This window comes from Triturus cristatus, chromosome 1_2, assembly GCF_964204655.1.
Source record: "Triturus cristatus chromosome 1_2, aTriCri1.1, whole genome shotgun sequence".
NCBI classification, from domain to species: Eukaryota; Metazoa; Chordata; class Amphibia; order Caudata; family Salamandridae; genus Triturus; species Triturus cristatus.
This window is the reverse complement of record NC_140580.1, coordinates 38,571,421-38,591,465: the sequence shown is the minus strand read 5'-3', so window position 1 is coordinate 38,591,465 and position 20,045 is coordinate 38,571,421. Positions and strand designations below refer to the sequence as shown.

Genomic DNA, 20,045 nt, shown 5'->3' with positions numbered 1-20,045 from the left:
GCTTCACCAACTCACTCCCCCCCACCTAAACATAGAGAGGGTCGCAGTAGCACCATCTCACTTGACCACAGCGTTGTTCCGTGCAGCAACACGATGCACTGGAACTTTGGATTCCATAAATGCTATAACTCACGCTTGGCATAATCTTGTTAATCGTCAAATGCTCTCTATCCTTTACTCCCCCCTCATTCCAATTGAATGGTGCGCTTGGCTTCCAACTATCACAGAACCAGAAGTAGTGCGAGCGATGCAACACCTAGACATAGAAGTAATTGGGAACTTTTTTGCAGATGGAAAGGGGCGAGACTGGGAAGAGCTGGTTGCAATTAAACCAGATACTCCCCCCTTAATAATATTTCACTACTACAGAGTCCGTAGTGCACTTCGCGAACTGCTTGGGGACGAACTGTTAGAACCACCAGTAGTCCCCCTCACCACAATGATATGCTCTGACTCCCCGAGCAGGCTAGTATCGCACATATACAACAAAACACAGGAACTATGCCGGAACCAGTATGTTAAGCCCAGGTTGGAGTGGCAAACAGACTTAGAGGTCCAATTAGACGATGACACATGGAAGTTCTGCGAAACGCATTTGCCTTGACGGTAAACACGGTCTCATCCAATTTAAATTCCTTAACAGAATATATCATACCCCAGTCAGGTTACATAGGTTTGGTCTGCGTGAAACTGACAAATGTGAAAGATGTGAGGAAGAGGCAACTGGCTTCTTACATTTAGCATGGTTATGTCCCTTAATTGATAACTTTTGGATACAAATATTCTCCAAACTAGGGGAGATTACAGGCGAACCTATTAGACCAGATCCACTACTAGCTTTACTGGGCTTTTCCAAGCGGATCCGGAAAGATATTAGGCGCCTAATTGACATGGGCCTCCTGATAGCAAAACGAGTGGTAGTAATGCATTGGGCATGCGGGCCCCCACCCATCCTGACTCAATGGTCTAGAGATATGCTGTTTTGCAATACTCAAACTGAATCATACAGTGAACTGCTTCCCCCTAGGAGCCGTCCTAAAAACCTCTGGAGCTTATATAAAAGCTACTTAGAAGGCCAGAAATGAGGAAACTTAATGGCGGGTATCCTAGTTTTAAATTGAATTGAAGCTTATGCAGAGGTCTCCTATAATTGATTACCAGTGTTTGATGCAATGCCCTCCCAGTAACAAAAAGTGATGTACATTCATGATCGCTGGGACTGTTTTTCTGTTGTAAGTTTATTCCTTTTTTTCTTTCTTGTTTTTCTCTTTATTTGGATTGAAATGTATGTATGGTATTTCTCTTTCTTGATTATGAAAACCAATAAAGAAAATAAAAAAAAAGAATGGATGATGACACTAGTATTCAGAACCATAAATGCTCTTCATATTTGGCTGCCAGGAAACATGGTGTGTGGAACCACAGCCTGACTTAGGATTGCAGCTCTTTTACACTGCAGCAGTATACCAGGATAAATGAGCAGACCACCTGGAGGTCTGTCACTGTTCCTTTCAACAAAATTGATATTGTAACAAAGGAAATTTGCATAGATTCACCCAAAATACAGGAATTCAGCAGAAGTGCAGGTAATTCAACTTATCCTCTTAGACAGATAATAATTATGAATGCATATGTACAACCTACCAGACAGGCGTACAAGAACTATCAAACCACAGAAACATATTTTACTTTTGTAATTCTCTCACTTTTTCATGCTATTGAGAAATTTCAAATCCTAATAAAACAAGAAAGTGACCACTTTCTGCATGATGTTATGAATAAACTAAATTTGAGTATAACAATTGTGTCTCCATCATGTGATTGAAAATTGAAAAGACTCAAATGGAACTTAAATATGCAGTAAAGGATTTCTGACAAGGAGCTACTCGCTCCAGCCACGCTTTGGAAATCCCTCAGTAGAGTTTTATGTAGACAACTGGTCACTTTCTATAAGTTCATTAATAAATCATATAGGCAAAGCAAATGCTAGTGCGACCCCTATACACTTCACTATAAAAACAAATAATACATTGTTCTCAAAAAATCTAAAATCTGAAAAGAGAGCACTAGCCTGTCACAGAAAATAATGCCGTTCGAAGAAAATTTGGGTTTCTCAATTTAAATGGAAGAGCTCAATAGAAAGCATATGGACTACAAAAAACACCTAAGGGAAGCTAAACTGTAGAAACAGAAGTATGTTCGGCCAATGTTATTCATGATATGCAAGTTTTCAGGGCCCACAAGAAATTCTGCAATCATATAAATGTACTAAAGTCTAATAATAAATCAAAATTGGAATTTTTTTACTGGCATGTGACTGGGCAAAATATGTGCCTTCACTTCACAATCGAAGACTTTTAAGATCTAAGAAGGGTCTGAGCCCATTTTTTTCATTCGCTATAGTAACGGTGTAGCATCAGGAGAAATATGTTATAGATATTGCATACAAATCATGTGCAGGTGACTGGTTTATGAAAAGATGTCTTACAGACATCATTAGGAAAGCAAGATCTGATGGGGCACCTGGGCCAAATGGTATTCCTCCCAAGATATTTAATTTAATATGGATAGGAATTGTTCGGTATAATGGCTATCTCCTGCTATTGAATGAATGATGTTGTACAGGCACCATCACATCCACATGAAACAGCTCTATCCTATGTCCATTGCATAAAGAGGGTTCAATGGCAGACACAGAATGATAGCCCTTCTAGATGTAGAAACCATGTTTTATGTGTCTCTGCCGCTAAATGTTTTAAAAGAAATGGTCCGACTCAAACAACCAGATTCCTGGGATCAAACTGTCATAAACAATATTGATAAATCATTACATCCAAACGAAATCCAGGAAACTTTATACCTATTTAATCGACAGTGTTTGACTGTAGCAATAGAAAAAAGGCTTTGTCAAAAGTTGAATGCCTGGGATATTGATACATCATTACATCCAAACGAAATCCAGGAAACTTTATACCTATTTAATCGACAGTGTTTGACTGTAGCAATAGAAAAAAGGCTTTGTCAAAAGTTGAATGCCTGGGATATTGATACCAAATTGTTAAAAGCAATTCAGGGCATTTATACTGACCCTTGAATCCAAGTAAAAGTAGGTGACAGCAAATCTTTAACTACAAAAATACACAGGTGTACGGGTCCTAAACAAGGCTGCAGGGGCCTTAAACAAGGCTGCCTCCTTGTCCCTATTTTATTTCATTTACACATCTAAGATATCACATCATACCTAACCAACACCAGAGTCTGCCCACCAGACTTAGGAGGTGTGAATGCCCATGCCCCTGTTTGCAGATGATACTGTTACCTTTGATTGAACCAGCATGGACCTACCATACAACTTAGATCTCCTCACAAATTATTGCAGAGACTATAGCCTGAATATGGACTATGAGAAATCGAATGCCTTAGTCTTTGGGACATGGACATTGTTAAAAACACATTGAAACCTAAATGGAGAGCACATCAAGAGGTCCAAGCTTTATATGTACATAGGAATCTGATTTCAAGACAGTGGGGGTCTAGCATATCATCAAGCAAAATTAAAGCTAAAGTCCAAGTCATTAATGTTTGCCATGAGAAGCTTTCTAATAATCTGTTTGCTCCATCGATTAAACCATAGCTGGATGTAATTAAAATGAAATTCTTACCCGCTTTAAACTATGGCTCTAAAACGTTTCAATCACCGCAAACAATATGGCTTGATGTGATCCAATATAACTTATTTTGTCCTATTTTGGCTCCACAAACTTTTACATCACAGGCACAGATAAGCCTGAAGTCTCACTTAAGTAAACTGAAACTCCTGCAAGAATTGTGCCTCATTAGTTTCTGACACAGATGTAAAATTCTAAGCCAAAGTTCATTAAAATCGCAGCTGAGGGCCCAACTTGAAAAGTGGCTGATGAGTTGGAGAACTAAATGACGACATTGAAGAGTTCTTTGATGTGGTTTAATTGGCTTCAATGCGATCGGCAAGGGTGCTCCTTTTCGACTCTTTCAGGAGTTGGTGGTATTGGTTGAGGGAGGTCTTGAAGGAGGCACGGTCTGTGGGTTCCTTGCTGGTGTGCCATGTTCTTTCAAGTCGCTTGCAATTTCGTTTGTTGGTTCTCAGTTCTGTGGTGTACCAGCTGGCCTGATTGGAGAATCTATTGAGTTTGGCGTGCTTGATGAGGGTGTTTCTGTTGGTGCGATTGGTGATCCACGCAGATAAGTTCTTGACAGCTTGTTATAGGTAGGGTGTCAGTGCACTGGTTGTCTGATACTTTGTTCCAGCTTTGGTGAAAGGTGCTGGCCGGCTTTGTGGCAGTGCTGGGAGGTCCTGCAATGGTGAAGTGTACAATGGCGTTGTCTGTCCAGGTAAGCTCAGTGACCTGGCTGTACTTGACTGTGTGGCTGGCCGTGAAGGTAGGGTTGAGTGTGTGTCCTCTGATGTGCATGGGGTTGGTGACTAGCTGGGGGAGGCCAATGTTGTCCATGCTTTTTAGGAGGATGTCAGTGTTGGTGTCATTGAAGTCATGGAGGTGAAAACTGAGTTCGCAGACGAAGATGTAGTGATTAGGTCAATGGCGAGTGGCGCAATGAATTCGGGGATAGCGTTGCAGAAGTTGGGGTAAGGACTTGGAGCCTTTAGTCGGGGTGCCTCTGTTGATGGTTGTGTCATCGGTGTGGAGATGGAAGTTGAGGTGTTCCATAATCCGGGTGGTGTTGTCCGCGGAGGTGGTGCAGCGGATACTTTCTTTGTGGATGATGGTGATCCCACCTACATGTTTGTTGATGAGGTCTTGGTGTTCTATTTTGTAGACATTGCTGAGGTGATGTAGGGTGCGGATGCCAGGTTGAGCCAGGTCTGGGTAGGGAGGATGACTTTGGAAGTGAGAGAATTGATGGGGCCCATCATCTCAGTGGCATGCTTGCAGAATGACCGTGCGTTGAGCAGGCGGCAGTGAAGTTGTGCTGAAATGGTCGAGGTCGGTTTGCATGCAGGTCCTCGGATGTTGCAGGAGAAGAGAGAGTGCCGGCAGTAGAACGGTCTTGCCGTTACTTGAGGTGAGGTGCAGCAGTCGTTGTTGCGGAGTCCAGGGCTCAGAGTTCAGCTGCTGTGTTTCTGCAAGTTGCGGGAAAGCCAGGGTTCCTGGCGCTGGGAGTTTTCCAGATACGGATGAGTTTCCTTTGGCATGCCAGCGGCACGTCCACTGTGCTCCCACACTGTGGCCTCCATTAAGTAGGACCTGGGAGGAGAAAGGGACGCTGGGTGGCGGGAAGTTGCAAAAACGGCGGGAAAAAAGCAAGCGGCTCAGGGAAAAACGACAAGTACAACGATGTGGGAAAAATTACTAGCAATGTATCAGAAAAACATTAGGTGCAGAATTGACAACAACGTTACAACAAAATTAGGCTCTTCTGGTCATAATAACGCAATGACAAACATAATAAATAAACACCTGGAATGCAAAAAGCTAACGTTTAAACAGAGAAATAATTACAAATGATTGAAATCTTAAAGGCTAAAGTGAAACTGAGAAAAATAATGACAGAGGATTAAAGGCTAAAGTTAAAAGGCTAAAAGAGAGTTGTAAAATGCTAGCTGAGCGGTAACAAATGCAGGAGTGGCAATGCGGGAAAACAACAAGCAGCAGCAGAGGATGTGATCGACAGAGTCAGGAAGACCTGCTGTTCTTGCAACGACAAGGTAGCTGGCTCAAGGACCTGCTCAATGGGGTTGCTCTGTGGCCTCCATTAAGTAGGTCCAGGGAGAAGGAAGGGGTGATGAGTGGTGGGAAGAGGCAAAAATGCTGAGAAAAAAGACAGGCGGATTCGCTGAGGGACAAATAACGAGTACAACGATGTGGGTGGAATTAGTAACAATGTATCAGAAAAATGTTAGGAGCAGAATTGACAACAATGTGACAACACTGTTACAAAAAATAAGGCTCTTACGGTTATAATACCGTAATTAAAAATGTAGTGAACAAATGAATGAGATGCTAGAGGCTAACGTTTAAATAAAGAAATAATGGCAAATGATTGAAAAGTTGAAGGCTAAACTTAAACTGATAAAAATATTGACAGATGATTAAAGACAGGGTTGCAAAATGCTAGCTGAGAGGTAACAAGGTGGGAGCTGCAATGTGGGGAAACAATTAGCGGCAGCAGAGGGATGCGATTGAAGAGTCAAGAAGGCCTGCTGAGGGGAGGACCGGCTCAGGGACCTGAGAATAAAATAATTCCTTTAATAGAAAGGGCAAATGTAGATTAACAGAATATTTTGATTTATTAAGAAGAAATATTTGAATCGAAATAAATATGATTCTTTATGTAAGGAGAGGTATTACTTTTAATTGCTACAGACATTTTCTTAACTTGTGAAGTATATTCTTATAAATGCTGTCTCTTCATTAATTCGAGCCTTTTCCAATGTCAAAAGTGAAAATGAAATATTGTTCTTGAATATTGTAAGTATTGCTCCTCTTTGCCCTATTCTGGACCTGATTGCATTTGTACAACAATTAGCCATGCCAGATCGAGAATTTGTATTTCAATTTTTTGAATCTTTAATACAACGTGCCACGAAATAGTTTGCCCTGTGCCTATTAGAACATAGAAGTTTGCTTTTTAATTATTCTAACAATATATTAGAGCATACATGGTCATAAATTGCAATATGTTATCTCAAGATGTTGTATGTGTCTTCAGCTTGATTTTCTGAGGGCTTAAAGAAAAGAAAATTATATGCATTACCTGAGGGGGTAATGTCCCAAAATAGGAAACAATCCCACAACTGAGGTCAAAATCTATATATTTCATATGGGTGATGGGTTTGCTTTGACTAGTCTTTTGTAAATACTATAGTTATGCATGAGTGTAAATAAAGGTATTGGGACAGTTTTTCCTTATTTGAACACTATATTTCAATGCTATGCTTCTTCATCAACCTAAACAATTTCTAATATTTGGGTACTTTACGTTTAGTTTGCATAGAAAGAATAAATAATTGTGTTGTAATTGAAATGTTGTGCATAATTTATAAATTTATAAATTTAAGATATAACTAATAATTTAAAAATGTCTAATATTTGGGTACTTTAAGTTTAGTTTGTATTGAAAGAGTAAATAAAGTTGTTCTAATGAAGGATGGTCAGACACACACATTTCCCATCTTTTGATTCTTAGTTTTAGTGATCAGTGAATGTTCCCCATTCGTATACCATGACAACGTAGTCACTATCTTACTCAGTAATTTTATATAGCTGCGCCTGCTTAATTTAAATGCTGGGAGCTCAGCATGTTTATTCATATTCATATGTATTTGTAAAGCATACATTCACCTAAGGGTATCTTGGCGCTGAATAACCGGCTGAATTGGCCCATCAAGATTTGAACCTGTAACCATGAGGTTGAAAACAGTCTAAACACATTTGGGTGTATAATCCCTCCACATTTGCAAAGGGATCCAAGGGATGTAGATGTTGTTGCTTTTGGAGATGATGGCTGTGGGTTTGAATTATGAGAAACGATTTTGTTTTAGCCACTTGGTCAGGCATCACATAAATTGTGTCTGGGGTACAGGTGCCAGGAGAGCCCCTCTTCAGATCTCGCTGGCATTCCAACTTGCCGACGATCTCGTTGATGAGAACTCTTCTCCAGTAAAATAAATAAGTCAGAAGGTAGACTTTCCAATGGGACAAACCTGGTAGTTTTATCTTATCCATGCTCCAATGCGTTTGGCCATAACGGCAGTTGCGAATTTTGTGATTTTTGGTGCTAGAAACATCTAAAAATTTGGAAAATCATATCTCCAATTCCCTGCATCCGATTTTTGTTGTTTTGGTGTCTATTTGATCATTATAATGTAGTCTATTTGTGTTGTATTTTCCACTTATTAACCATTTTGGTACTGATAAATGCTCCACATATTTCTCCTAAGTTAAACCAGTAGCTCCCAACAGTTGATCTCAGGTTTACATTATTGAGATATAACTGGACCTTGCAAGGAAAAGTGCCATTATCACTTGAAGAGGACTGCCATTCACTTCAACTTATTATCCACTTTCTCACAATGAGCTAATAAAGGGATATTTGTGTTTGTGTGCTCAATTATTGCAGTTGCAGTGTTTCCTACATTGGCTGTACTTTATCCCATGTGTCATCATCAAAAGTAGAATTAAGTTAACCTACTCAAGATGTGAGCTTGTGAAAAGCTATCTCTCTACACACATCTCTGTTATATGAAGTGTTAAAGCACAGAAATGCCTGGCCAGCAATGTCTGAGCAGCGTATTGGAATCTGAGAAACAAATACCAGATTATTCATAGCAGGTACAAGGAACAAGTATTCTGCCTAAGTGTCGACAAACCTACTTTTTTAGGGTCAGTTCAAGTGTCTCTTTCTCCTTTCGTGCTTCCTTGATTTGGTTGGTCACTTTTGCCAAGAATTCTTCCAAGTTGCCAAGGAGGTAAGGTTCATCATGTCGGAGCTTGGCCCACAGTTTCCAAATTTCTGATTCACTAAAGACAGAGAGATCAACAATTAAATGTGCAATGTTTACGGACATTGACAAGCATACATGTGCCAGAATTCCCTCTAGTATTGGTAAGTGGGAGAAATTATTTTTTAATTGTACAATGCAAATGTACAAGGTAAAAGTCACCCTAATAAGTGTATTTCTCCTTAAAATAAACACAGGTTAGATATTCATACAATGCTGCGTAGAATGGGATTCAGCAAAGTAACAGTCCAAATTAAAAGGGGCGATCATCTTTAACCACAATGCTGAAGCAAGGTGCACCATATCTGGTGGGCTGATGGTCTGTGCTAATGAGCTTGAAGCCTGGTTGCATGTCATGAAGGGCTGCGCTGGCTCAGTACAAGGCATGGCGCCTCTTTATTTTGCTTTTGAGGTGTCTAAAGTTCATACATATAATTTAGGTATTCTGCGAGCTTAATGCATGAACTTTAGAAAGCACAGTTAAGAAACAGAGAGAGACAATCCCCGTTCATTGTGTCCTACTTGTGCTGTCTGCTTTTATGCATTATTTTGGAGAAATTCAGAGTGATATGTAATTTTTCTTAGACACCTCAGATGCAAAAAACACAGGCCTACAGCTCTGCACAGAGGCAGCATAGTATGCTCAAAAGCCTGTGGTAGGTGTTGGCACGCCCAGTGCCAAGGCTGCGTAGTCTTGAATACACCCCAGACCTCTTCCAAGCACTATCAGACGCTGCTTGTCCCTTTATCTCCCTCCTGTAGGTTCCTGCTTTCTTCCTTTATGACGGTGTTCCCCCTCTTTCTTTCCGCTTTGTTTCTTTTTCCAGTCTTGCTCTCGGCAAATGTCCGATGAGGAAAAATAGGTATTGGTCACCAAAAATGAGACCATTGGCTCAAATGAAGCGCTGTGGTCCTGCAAGCAATATTGCAGCGCTGCAGTGCATCATTTAAAAAAGGCAGGGATGCACTGTATTCACAAGAATACAGTGCACCCCCTGTGTTCCGGCTCTAATAATAGCTGCCTAGCACCAGCTCAGACACCCATGCGCCATTTTTAAAGGGTGCCTGGATTGCAGGGATGATTGTTGATGTACAGAAAGGTGTCCATTTGTGCACATGAACAATCAATAATGGCGATTTGCTACTTCTATGTGTGGTGCATTCTGCAGCACACATAGAAGCAGTAAATTGCCATTAATTATTGATTGTTTTTGTGTACCTTCCTGCACAAAAAAATTCATTAATGGCGTTTTGCTCCTTCTATGTGTGCTGCAGAAAGAGCAAACAACGAGAAGGAATAAAAGTATTCCTCCTCATTGCGCCACTCTAGCACCTGCTTTTCACTGGCGTTAGTTTGCGGCACTGTCTCCGATTTACAGAGACTTGTAAACATGGGGCAGTGTCAAAATGCAATGGGTGTTGCATAGATATGCCCACAGCAACACCCATGGCATGACCCTTTCACGCAAAGTGATGCGTGAAAAGGGGCCGTATTTACAAGGCGGCATTAAGCCACTCAAAGTACGTTAATGCCACTTTGTAAATATGGAGCAGGGCATAGCGCCACCGGAGTATCGGTAAAAGTGATGCTCCAGTGGTGCTATGCCCTTGTAAATATACCCCGAGTTTTATGGTTCTGGGTTTGGTCAAGCTAGCTGGTTGGTCAAGGTGAATGGGGTGTATTTTTGCACTATGTCCACGATTATGACTGCATGCTAGATTGTGACAACTGTGCAACTGTGGGTAAATATTGGCAGACTGCAGAAAGCATCAAAATCTGCACGTTATTACCTATTGCAATGAGAAAAACTCATAATAGGTGCTATGTAAGGCACAGGTTGAATTATGAACCCCAGGTGATCAGTATTCAGCAGGTGAAATAAATAGCACCCTTTTTCTCCAAGCTGCATGCAATTGACGACTTAAATGCTGTGTGGGAAATCTTCAGGGATGAAGTCCAAATGTGTCTTTTTGCAATTTTTTACTCCATTGAAATAGTAGAATGCAGTAAGCCAACTAGCCTCACAGCAACTAATAATGTAAATCACTGGATTTCCAAAGAAAATGTGATAGTGCCTTCATGCAGTGCATGGCACAACCGAAAGGGGAAGATAGCAGGCATGTGTAACCCTGAAGACAAGACTCTAGACAGCAGACCTTAAAAGCAACTCACTTATCCATAGCATTGTAATAAAAGGGGGTGCTATCAATAAATGTATGTGTAGCATTGTGTGTGTGTTTAGCACAAACCTAGCCAGCAGGCAGCAGGGCACTGTAAAGGGTTAACAAGTGACAGGTGAGGCAGAGGTTTGGTGGGCTGATAATGCATTGAGATGTAGTGGAATTTGAAGAACCCTACTTCAAGGGGTGTGTGTTCAACTCTTTCCTAAATTTGAGCAGCACTAGGTCAGTCCTCATGAATAGAGGGATCTTGTTCCAGGCGTGCTTACTTGTTTTTTCTTCTTTGCACTTCCAAATATGCCGTCTGATATTGTCCTGGCTGAACCACCATAGATGGTGTGCCTGTCTGCAAGATAAAGGGGGGATGCTGGTTGTGATGTCTTTGTAAACAATGTAGTTGGTTTTTCAGCCAATGGAATTCCATCAGGATGGGGTGATGTGATCATATTACTTCAGCATAGAAAGGGGCGTGAATTCGCCCCAACCTGTTGCACAACTCTACTGCGCCATGTTGGTTTTTGTTATACCTTCACTTTCAACCATCATTTCCTTATGTTCCTTCTCTTTTATTCCCCATTTTCACATGCTTTTAATTATTGTTCATCCACACGTGGACATGAATTGCAATTTTCCGAATTTCTAATGTTCACACTGTGATATCTCTTATAGGGTGCCAATGTGCATTCTGGGAGGCATGGATGGAGCATTATCACCATCCAAATGCAAGAGTATGAGGGCGTGAACAGCAAATCTGAAGTAGCTTTCTTGAAGAAATAGTTTCACTTTCTTTAGAAAAGAGGCTGTATATGTTTGAAATTGAGACTAAGCTACTGCTTGAGTGTGGTCAAGTTACAGGCAAAGGATGATGCTTGTTGGTCCAAAGAGCCTGAAAAAGATACAGTCAACCTAAACATGCCTATTGCACCATTCCTGCTGAGTCTCTAGCGAGGATTGCCTGACTGTGTCCTTTAATCTTCGTCAAGTTTGGTTAACTAAGTAGTGAAGATTGGGTTTCTTCAGTCACCACAATTCTAGCCCTTAACCCAGAACCCTGCTAGGAAAAGAAGAAAAAGTGTGAGGAATATCTATGTATCCGAAAGTACCAATCAAAGATTATACTTCAACTTAGGGTGATGTACCTCGAAGGGAGCAAAGGAGGATCTTACTTTGTTTGAACTGATCTAGCCTATCTTCCTTCCGATTTTTTTAACATACTATGGACAAAAAGGTCTGTAATGCCCTTTTTGGTCAACTGGTTTCTCTTCCATCTACAAGACTAAAGTCCCAATTTAAAAAAGCCAAGCCAAATTATGGAACCCAACACTAAAGGCTCCTGATCACCTTTTCCACCATCAATGTGAAGGACTGTGGAAAAACGCTAACATGGCTATCGTGCCGCCATTTTGAAAGGTTTGCACGAACGTTGCCCTTGAATGCCCAAACCCTGCCAGTCCCGTGCCCTCCCCACCACAGGCACAACTGTGCACACAAGAACCCCCTACATGCCATCTGCCACCAAACCAACTCGGGAAGATGGCCCTGGACTGTTTCCCACACCCTGCTCCGGGGTACACACACCTGCCTTCGACAACAGCTAAAAGCTGTGAACAGAACCATCAAACACTCTTCCTGTGCGGACTTAACACCCCCCTCCCTGTGAACAGCGGAATCTGGCCCTTTACGACCTGGGAAATACAAACAACATCAAACCCTCTGTTTCCCTCCATCCTGCTTTAAGACTCTTGTTTCCGGACATCAAAGGCGGGAGGGGTGGAGCTATGGGTATAAGAGATTGTACGCCACGGAATGAAGTGGCAGTCTTGGCAGACCAGTTTTGTGTTTTACTTCAGGAGACTGTCCTAACCCGGGTTAGCAAAATAAAGCTGGTGTTCCCGTTTCGAACCTGGAGTCCCGTGTCTACTTTGTCTTTTCCTGGAAAGGTGAAACGTAGATTTAGGCGTGCCCTGCGCCGCTGGCCTGTACCTCACTGTAACTAGTGGGAAGTATTCGGGGGACAGTTCTACAGAATGGCACCCGAAAGTGGACACCTCCAGAGGTCGTAGGTCAAGCCCGGTGGTTGTGGAAGGGTCCAGTGATCAACATCCAAGGGAGGCGCCCTACACCGATTCTGTCCAAGTTGTCAGCTTGTAGACCTGCGGATCTCGAGAAACCGATCCCCGCCACCCGGTCTGGGCTAATTGACTACGAACCTGGCTGGGGTTCCTGTCGGACGGTCGGATTCCAGGAAAAGGACCGGGACCCACGGCTGAAACGACAACACCTTTAAATCGGTCAGGTAAGGGTGGGTCTTACAAACCCACCTATTTTAATTCAGAATTGCAACCAAGTCAGTGTATGTCGGGTAATTCGGTAGTCTTCGGCCTTTGCAAAGTCCAAAGCCAGTAGTGATTGGGTTTTTGTTACGCTGCTGATTATTTTTTTGGTAAATCGGATTTCGAATAAGAAAGAAAGAGAAAATGCCAAAGCTCAGTAAGTTTAAAAAACTGTGTTGTTGTTGTTGTTTAAGTTTAGAAGAGAGGTTAGAAGAGAACCAACCGGTACCCCCTCCTGGTACACCTCTTTATGAGATGTATATCAAGACGGGAATAGCTCACATAATATGGACGTCTATCTGGCGGAAGTGGACCAAAAAGGACCGCGAACGTCAATGGCCAGAACATGGGTCCTTCGATCAAAGCATATTAGAATACCTCGAGTAGATACTGTTTTTAAATAGAGCTTGTCAGACTATGTTCGAATCTTTTCGAGCCTGGCAGAAAGAAGCTAATCAACAGCAAAAGAAAGCCGAGAAACATGTTCGCCGGCACCAAAAGACATTAGAAGAGGGCCAGAACAGGCAGACCGAGAAAGATACGAAAGAGGAAGAAATGATACGACAGGACAGGAAGTTTAGAGCAGAAATGGAAGGATGCTATGTATCCAAAGAAAAGGATGTAAAAACAGAAAATCAAGATCTCCTTATGAGGCAGCTATTGGAGGATAGGAAACCACCCCCTTATAATCCCTCACCTATCTACCCTATTCTAGTACAACGGAATGATCAACATGACCGTTCGCAACAGCCAAACGCTTCCGCACCCGAAACCCCGCGTCAGCCAGTAATTGAAAGTCGGCCCACTGCCTCCAGCTTAAGCCCAGCACACCGAACTGTCCCGCACCCACCCCAATTCCCCATTCAACATCAGCCCATTACAGCAAGCGCGGTACAGCACATCGCTACACACACGTTGACCTTGGAATCACCAATGACGGACACACAGCTAGTTGAGGATCCCAGCACATATACTCCTAGACACAACATGTCCAAGGCAACAGGCACAGCAGATGGGTGGAAAGATCAAGCATTAAGGGCCATATGTAGGTGGCATACAATTTACCGATTCTTAAATACCGAATTTTACCGATTCGGTATTTAAGAATCGGTAAATTGTATGTAGGTAATAATTGGGTAAATGTTACCGAATCGGAGAAATTCGGTAATTACCGAATCGGTATTTACCGATTTGGTAATGAGGCATACCTTCCCATTGATTCCTATGGGCCTGGAGGCCCATAGGAATCAATGGGAAGGTATGCCTCATTACCGAATCGGTAAATACCGATTCGGTAATGGGGGGAGCACATTCAAGGGTGGCAGGGTGTCACATTGACACCCTGTTGCACCCCTGATTCCTGCATGTGTGCACATGTGGCGGACATACATGCCCTAAGGGCATGTATGTCTGCCACATGGCACTCTTATTTCAGCAAAATATTGCTTTTTGCAATGTATTCGGTATTTATCACCAACCTATATTTGGTGGTAAATACCGAATTCTAATTCCTACACAACACTCAGAGTGTTTCCTACATCTCATTTCAGGATTCGGTATTTACCGAATCGGTAATTTTACCGATTCGGTAAATTACCGAATCCTGAAATATGCCCCCTACATAGCAAATGCCTAAATACCGGTCGGTAAGGGGATATTTACCGAAAATCGGCCGTTACCGACCGGTATTTGGCTTCCTACATATGGCCCTAAGTGTGGCAAGAACCCTATTTACCCCCAATGCATATTTTCTCCGGTCCCATCGGAATCAGACAGAAGAAAACGGGGTTATATTACAACAGGGTCATAAATGGATGTCTGACTCAAACTACACATTCGATGACATTTGGCAGACAATGAGTCAATACACTCCCGAACAACAGTTTATGGTATTTCTCAGCATGTGCACAGAGATACAGGAAGACTGGACAACATTCCTATCCCCCCTGACACCCATTCCCTTACAAAAGATGAAGGACGAGGTAAAAATGGGTCATGTAGCATCACACAAATTAGAACACTTCCTGTTGACACTCACGCAGTATAGGAACGAGCTCATAACACGCATGACTGGAAGCGAGCTATCACGGATTAACCCTATGCGAGAGGTACCCCCCTTCTTTCACCCAGGTACTCCGGCCATTACTCCAGACCCAACTGCCAATCCCCCAATCCTTGGCCGACCAGAGATAGGTCCCCACATGGTCCGACAATGGGTACACATGCCTTGGCAACGGTCTGACATATTGCAGTTCAAGGCAGCGTTACCAGACCCACGTAAAAACCCCACAGCCTATTACAAGGAACTAGAACAACAGCTTAACGCCTCCATCATGACATACACAGACATAGTGATGTTCTTTGGTAGCGTAGTCCCAACAGACATATGGACAGAGATACACGGAACCGATCGTGCAACACAATTAGGAGATACATGGAAGGCTTTAGAACAGGCAGACCTAGATCGAAAGGTAGGAGATAAACCGCCACAAATAATACTTGACTTACCAAAGAAAATAGTCACCCTGATGAAAGAAATACTGAAACCTAAAAATATAATATGGGACAAACTGACGGCGTGCAAGCAGGGCAGAGACGAAAGCGTCTCGGACTTCTTTACCCGCTTTGAACAGACTTTCACTGATTATAGCGGTCAAGATCCATCCACTGAAGGCGGCCTCCGCCTCTTTGTGGACAAATTTGTTGAAAATTTATCACCCGACATATCTGTCCTCTTAAAGACATCCGAAAGCTCTTGGCAGGCGGCTACTAAGAGCCGGTTGCTCTTTATGGCTAACTACTACGAGCAGAGAGTACATGAGAAACAGGAAAAGGAAGGTAAAAAGTTGAAGGACCTAAAGACAAAAGCATTGCTCCAACAAGCTTATCCCACACCCCAAGTAGCCACGGTTCAGACCAATAGGCCACACCCAATGAATAGACAAAGACCACCCTTAGGAGAGAACCAGTGTTCGTATTGTAAACAGGACGGTCACTGGTCTAAAAACTGCCCTGTTCTCGCTGCCAACATAGCCGCCGGCATAACAAGACCACGTGCACCCCGACCATTAGACACTCAACCAATGCAGGGGCAGGGTAGAGGTAGAGGACAGGTGACACCACATCGGCAACGCAAACAGGTATCAAATTACTTTGACAAATCAACTGAAAGGTCCCGGAACTATTATACGGAAGATTATGACCCTGAGGAAGGTGAGGGTTACCAGACAGCATAGGACAGCCAAGAGGGGGGAAATGGCCCAGTACAGATTCCAACTGACCGGAAGGGACCTTACATTCGTGTAGGCCTTCCAAATGGAAAGCAGGACAATTTCCTAGTAGATACTGGGGCAACAAGAACTTCTGTATCACACGCTCTGGTCCCTGGGGCACCCCTTTCAGGCATTACAAATGTTTCAGTAGGTTTTGAAGGTATCCCTGTAGCCAGCCCCGTTTCACTACCTATCCCCTTGCAGATAGGCCCATACACTGCCGATGCTCCAGTGGTTCTCACGTCTGGCTGTGCGGAGAACCTACTAGGCCTAGACTTGTTAAAGGCCTTACACGCTACCATACAATGTTCTCCAGACGGTGTACAGGTGACTATGAATGTCCCTGAGGTTACAAAAGCCTGTTTTACCTCCGCGTGTCAATTACCGCCTGAGTTGTCCACGCTCCCAGACGCCCTATAGGCCCAGTCCGACACTGATGTTGGATGCCTGGACATACCACCCTACCATGTACAGCTAAAGGAGCATGCCCACATGCCTCGCATTCCCCAGTATAAAATACCTGCAGACAGTCAGCAAGCACTCATCCAGATAGTACATGATCTAATCGAGAAAGGGGTAGTAGAGGAGATGAGAGGGAATTTATGCAACAGCCCCCTTATACCGGTCAAGAAGAAAGGTCCAGCGGGTACCCCACATTACTACCGACTGATAATTGACCTACACGCTATCAACAAGATAGTCGTTCCCCAATACCCTGTAGTGCCCCATATTACCACACTACTAACTATGATCCCTCCTACTGCCACACATTTCACTGTCATAGACCTCAAAAATGCATTTTTCTCCATCCCCATACACCCGGCCAGCCGCGATATATTTGGATTCACGTTAGCCGGCAGAAGCTTCCGGTTCTGCCGAGCTCCCCAGGGGTACACAGAGAGCCCTAGCATCTACAGCCAAGCCTTGAAAAGTCAGTTGGACACCATGACCTTACCCCCCACTTCAGCACTTATACAGTACGTCGATGACCTACTCGTCGCTTCCCCTTCCGAAAAGGAATGTCGCGAATGCACCACCATACTGCTACTACATCTACACAAACACAAACATAAAGTTTCCCTTCCCAAATTGCAGTACTGCCAAGAAGAAGTTACGTATCTCGGACACCTCCTATCAAAGGAAGGGAGACGTCTCACACCAGATAGGATACAGTTAATTTTTAACATGAGCAGACCTCGTACTCAAACAGCAGTCCGAGGCTTCATAGGTATCACTTCATACTGCCGTCAGTGGATCCCAAATTACTCTCTCACAGTCAAACCTTTACTCGCACTGATCACAAAGGAAGTCCCCAATGTAATACCATGGTCTTCTGAAAGCGAGCAAGCCTTCCAGACACTCAAACAAGACTTATGCTCTGCACCCGTACTAGGTTCCCCCTGCTACACCAAGCCCTTTTTCATTTTCACACATGAACAAGGCGGATGTGCATTATCCGTGCTGACTCAGCCCTACGCCGACAAACAACGCCCATGCGCCTATTTCTCAGCAACCCTAGACCCAGTTGCCCAAGGGCTCCCGAGTTGTTTAAGAGCCGCTGCTGCTACAGCTGTGTCGATACAACAGAGTGCCGGGCTAGTAATGGGGCATACCCTCACCGTGATGGTACCACACTCCGTTGAGGCCCTCTTGAACAAAACAAAGACCCAACATCTGACTAGTGCACGCTTGACCAGTTACGAGCTAACACTCATGGCCACTCACATTACCATACAGAGATGCACCACACTTAACCCAGCCACCTTATTGCCCGCTACTGGCGAGCATCAGAACACTACTGATCCGCATGACTGCCTTCTCCGGACGGAGGAAGAAACAAAAGGGCGAATTGACCTAACAGACCTTCCCCTAAGTACACCGGATGGCATACTCTATGTAGACGGGTCTTGCTTCAACTACCTGATGGGAGAACCACAGCAGCCTATGCAGTAACCACATTACAGACGAAAGTAGAGACAGCCAGGATACCTGTCTGGTCAGCACAGGCAGCCAAACTCGTAGCGCTCACCAGAGCTTGCGAACTTAGCGCTGATTTACGGGTGACTATTTATACAGACGCGTTCGGGGTAGCACATAACTTTGGCCGACTATGGGCAAACAGAGGGTTCCTCACATCCCATGGAACACGTATCCAACATGGTGTCTTAATAGGCAATTTGCTCGATGCCCTGACACGCCCCAAGCAGCTGGCCATAGTGAAATGCAGTGTTCACAAACGGATCACAGACGACATAGGACGAGGGAATGCCTTCACTGACCAGACAGCCAGGGAGACAGCAAAACAAAGATCAGACAGAATGTATGTGGCAGGTCTGGCCAGATGGGTACCCGAGGGAGGGAGGATTGAAGATTCAATAGACAGTGTGAAGGAAATACAGGCAGAAGCAACTGAGACAGAGAGAGAGGTATGGGCTGACAAGACCGCCCAATTAGACAACAAGGGATGTTGGACAGACCTCTCTGAACATCAGAGATGGATGCTCCTAGACGCCTATGTCCTCCCGGTAGTAACAATGGCCCACGGACTGGCACATATCAGTACAAAGGGAATATGCAGACTCCTGGCACCGACCTGGGCCAACGAGAACATCTCCAAGACAGCCACGCACCTAGTTAAGAACTGTATGATATGCCTTATGCACAATCCCGGTAAAGGCACCCCAACACCTCCTGGCAACTTCGCTCCTCCTTCCTTCCCCTTCGAAGCCCTACAGATGGACTTCATTGAGATGGAACGGGTGAACAATCTAAAATATGTGTTGGTAGTGGTCTGCTCTTTCAGCAAGTGGGTAGAAGCGTACCCCGCTAAAAATTGTACAGCCACCACGACAGCCAAACTCCTCCTGAAGGAATTCTTTCCGCGATTTGGGTTACCCTGCCTAATATGGAGTGACAACGGAAGTCATTTCACAGGCCAAGTCATACAGAGCGTCTGCACTGGCCTAGGCATCAGGCAGAAATTTCATGCCGCAAATCATCCGCAATCCGCCGGATTGGTGGAAAAATACAATGGCACCCTTAAGCTTAAAATATTAAAGATCTGTGCAAGCACCGGATTGCCATGGCCAGATGCACTACCGCTGGCCTTGCTGTCCACCAGAACCACCCCACACACATGGTCCGGACTCTCACCACATGAGGTGGTCTTCGGTAGACCCGCCAATGTGTGGGGAGTACCCAGACCGAGGAGGTTTTCCGAAATAGAATACCCAATGTTGATAGATTACCTGAAACACCTCACTGACAGTTTACGTTCTATACATGCACAGGTGAAGGATGTCCTCCCCCCGATTCCTGAAGGACCTGGCCACACCATACGGTTGGGCGATTGGGTGCTGACCCAGAACTTCCAGAGGAAGAAGAGCCTCGAACCCCGCTGGAAAAAACCGCAGCAAGTGCTCCTGGCCACGAGAACCGCCGTCAAGGTCGAGGAGCGGAAGAACTGGATACATGCCACTCACTGCAGGCGTGTGCCTCTGCCATTGCCCAATGACCGATGGGTAGATGACGACTTGCCAGACCAAGAAAGGGAGGCGGTTCCAAGGTCCATAACCTTCAGTGATGAACAACTAAGAGACACAGAGACACAAAACGAGACGACGACACACCGCTGGAGGCCATACCTCCTCACCTAAGAAACGAACAATTGTTTGATGATCACACCACTCCAGGCAAAGGAAGATACGACTTAAGGCCGAGAAAACCAAAAAGTGGGACATGATACGTGTCATTCTCTGA

At 44.0% G+C, this 20,045-nt stretch overlaps 1 protein-coding gene across 8 annotated transcripts in view; it reads right to left on the bottom strand.

Annotated features, from left to right (window-relative positions):
• The window catches only part of RAB44 (RAB44, member RAS oncogene family), a 710,497-nt gene that overhangs the window by 248,060 nt on the left and 442,392 nt on the right, over positions 1-20,045 (bottom strand). For all 8 annotated transcript variants that reach the window (XM_085600504.1, XM_085600485.1, XM_085600530.1 and 5 more), the window contains one exon: positions 8,373-8,519. In XM_085600504.1, coding sequence (XP_085456630.1) covers positions 8,373-8,519 — 147 coding nt within the window. The remainder of the gene's footprint in view (positions 1-8,372; positions 8,520-20,045) is intronic.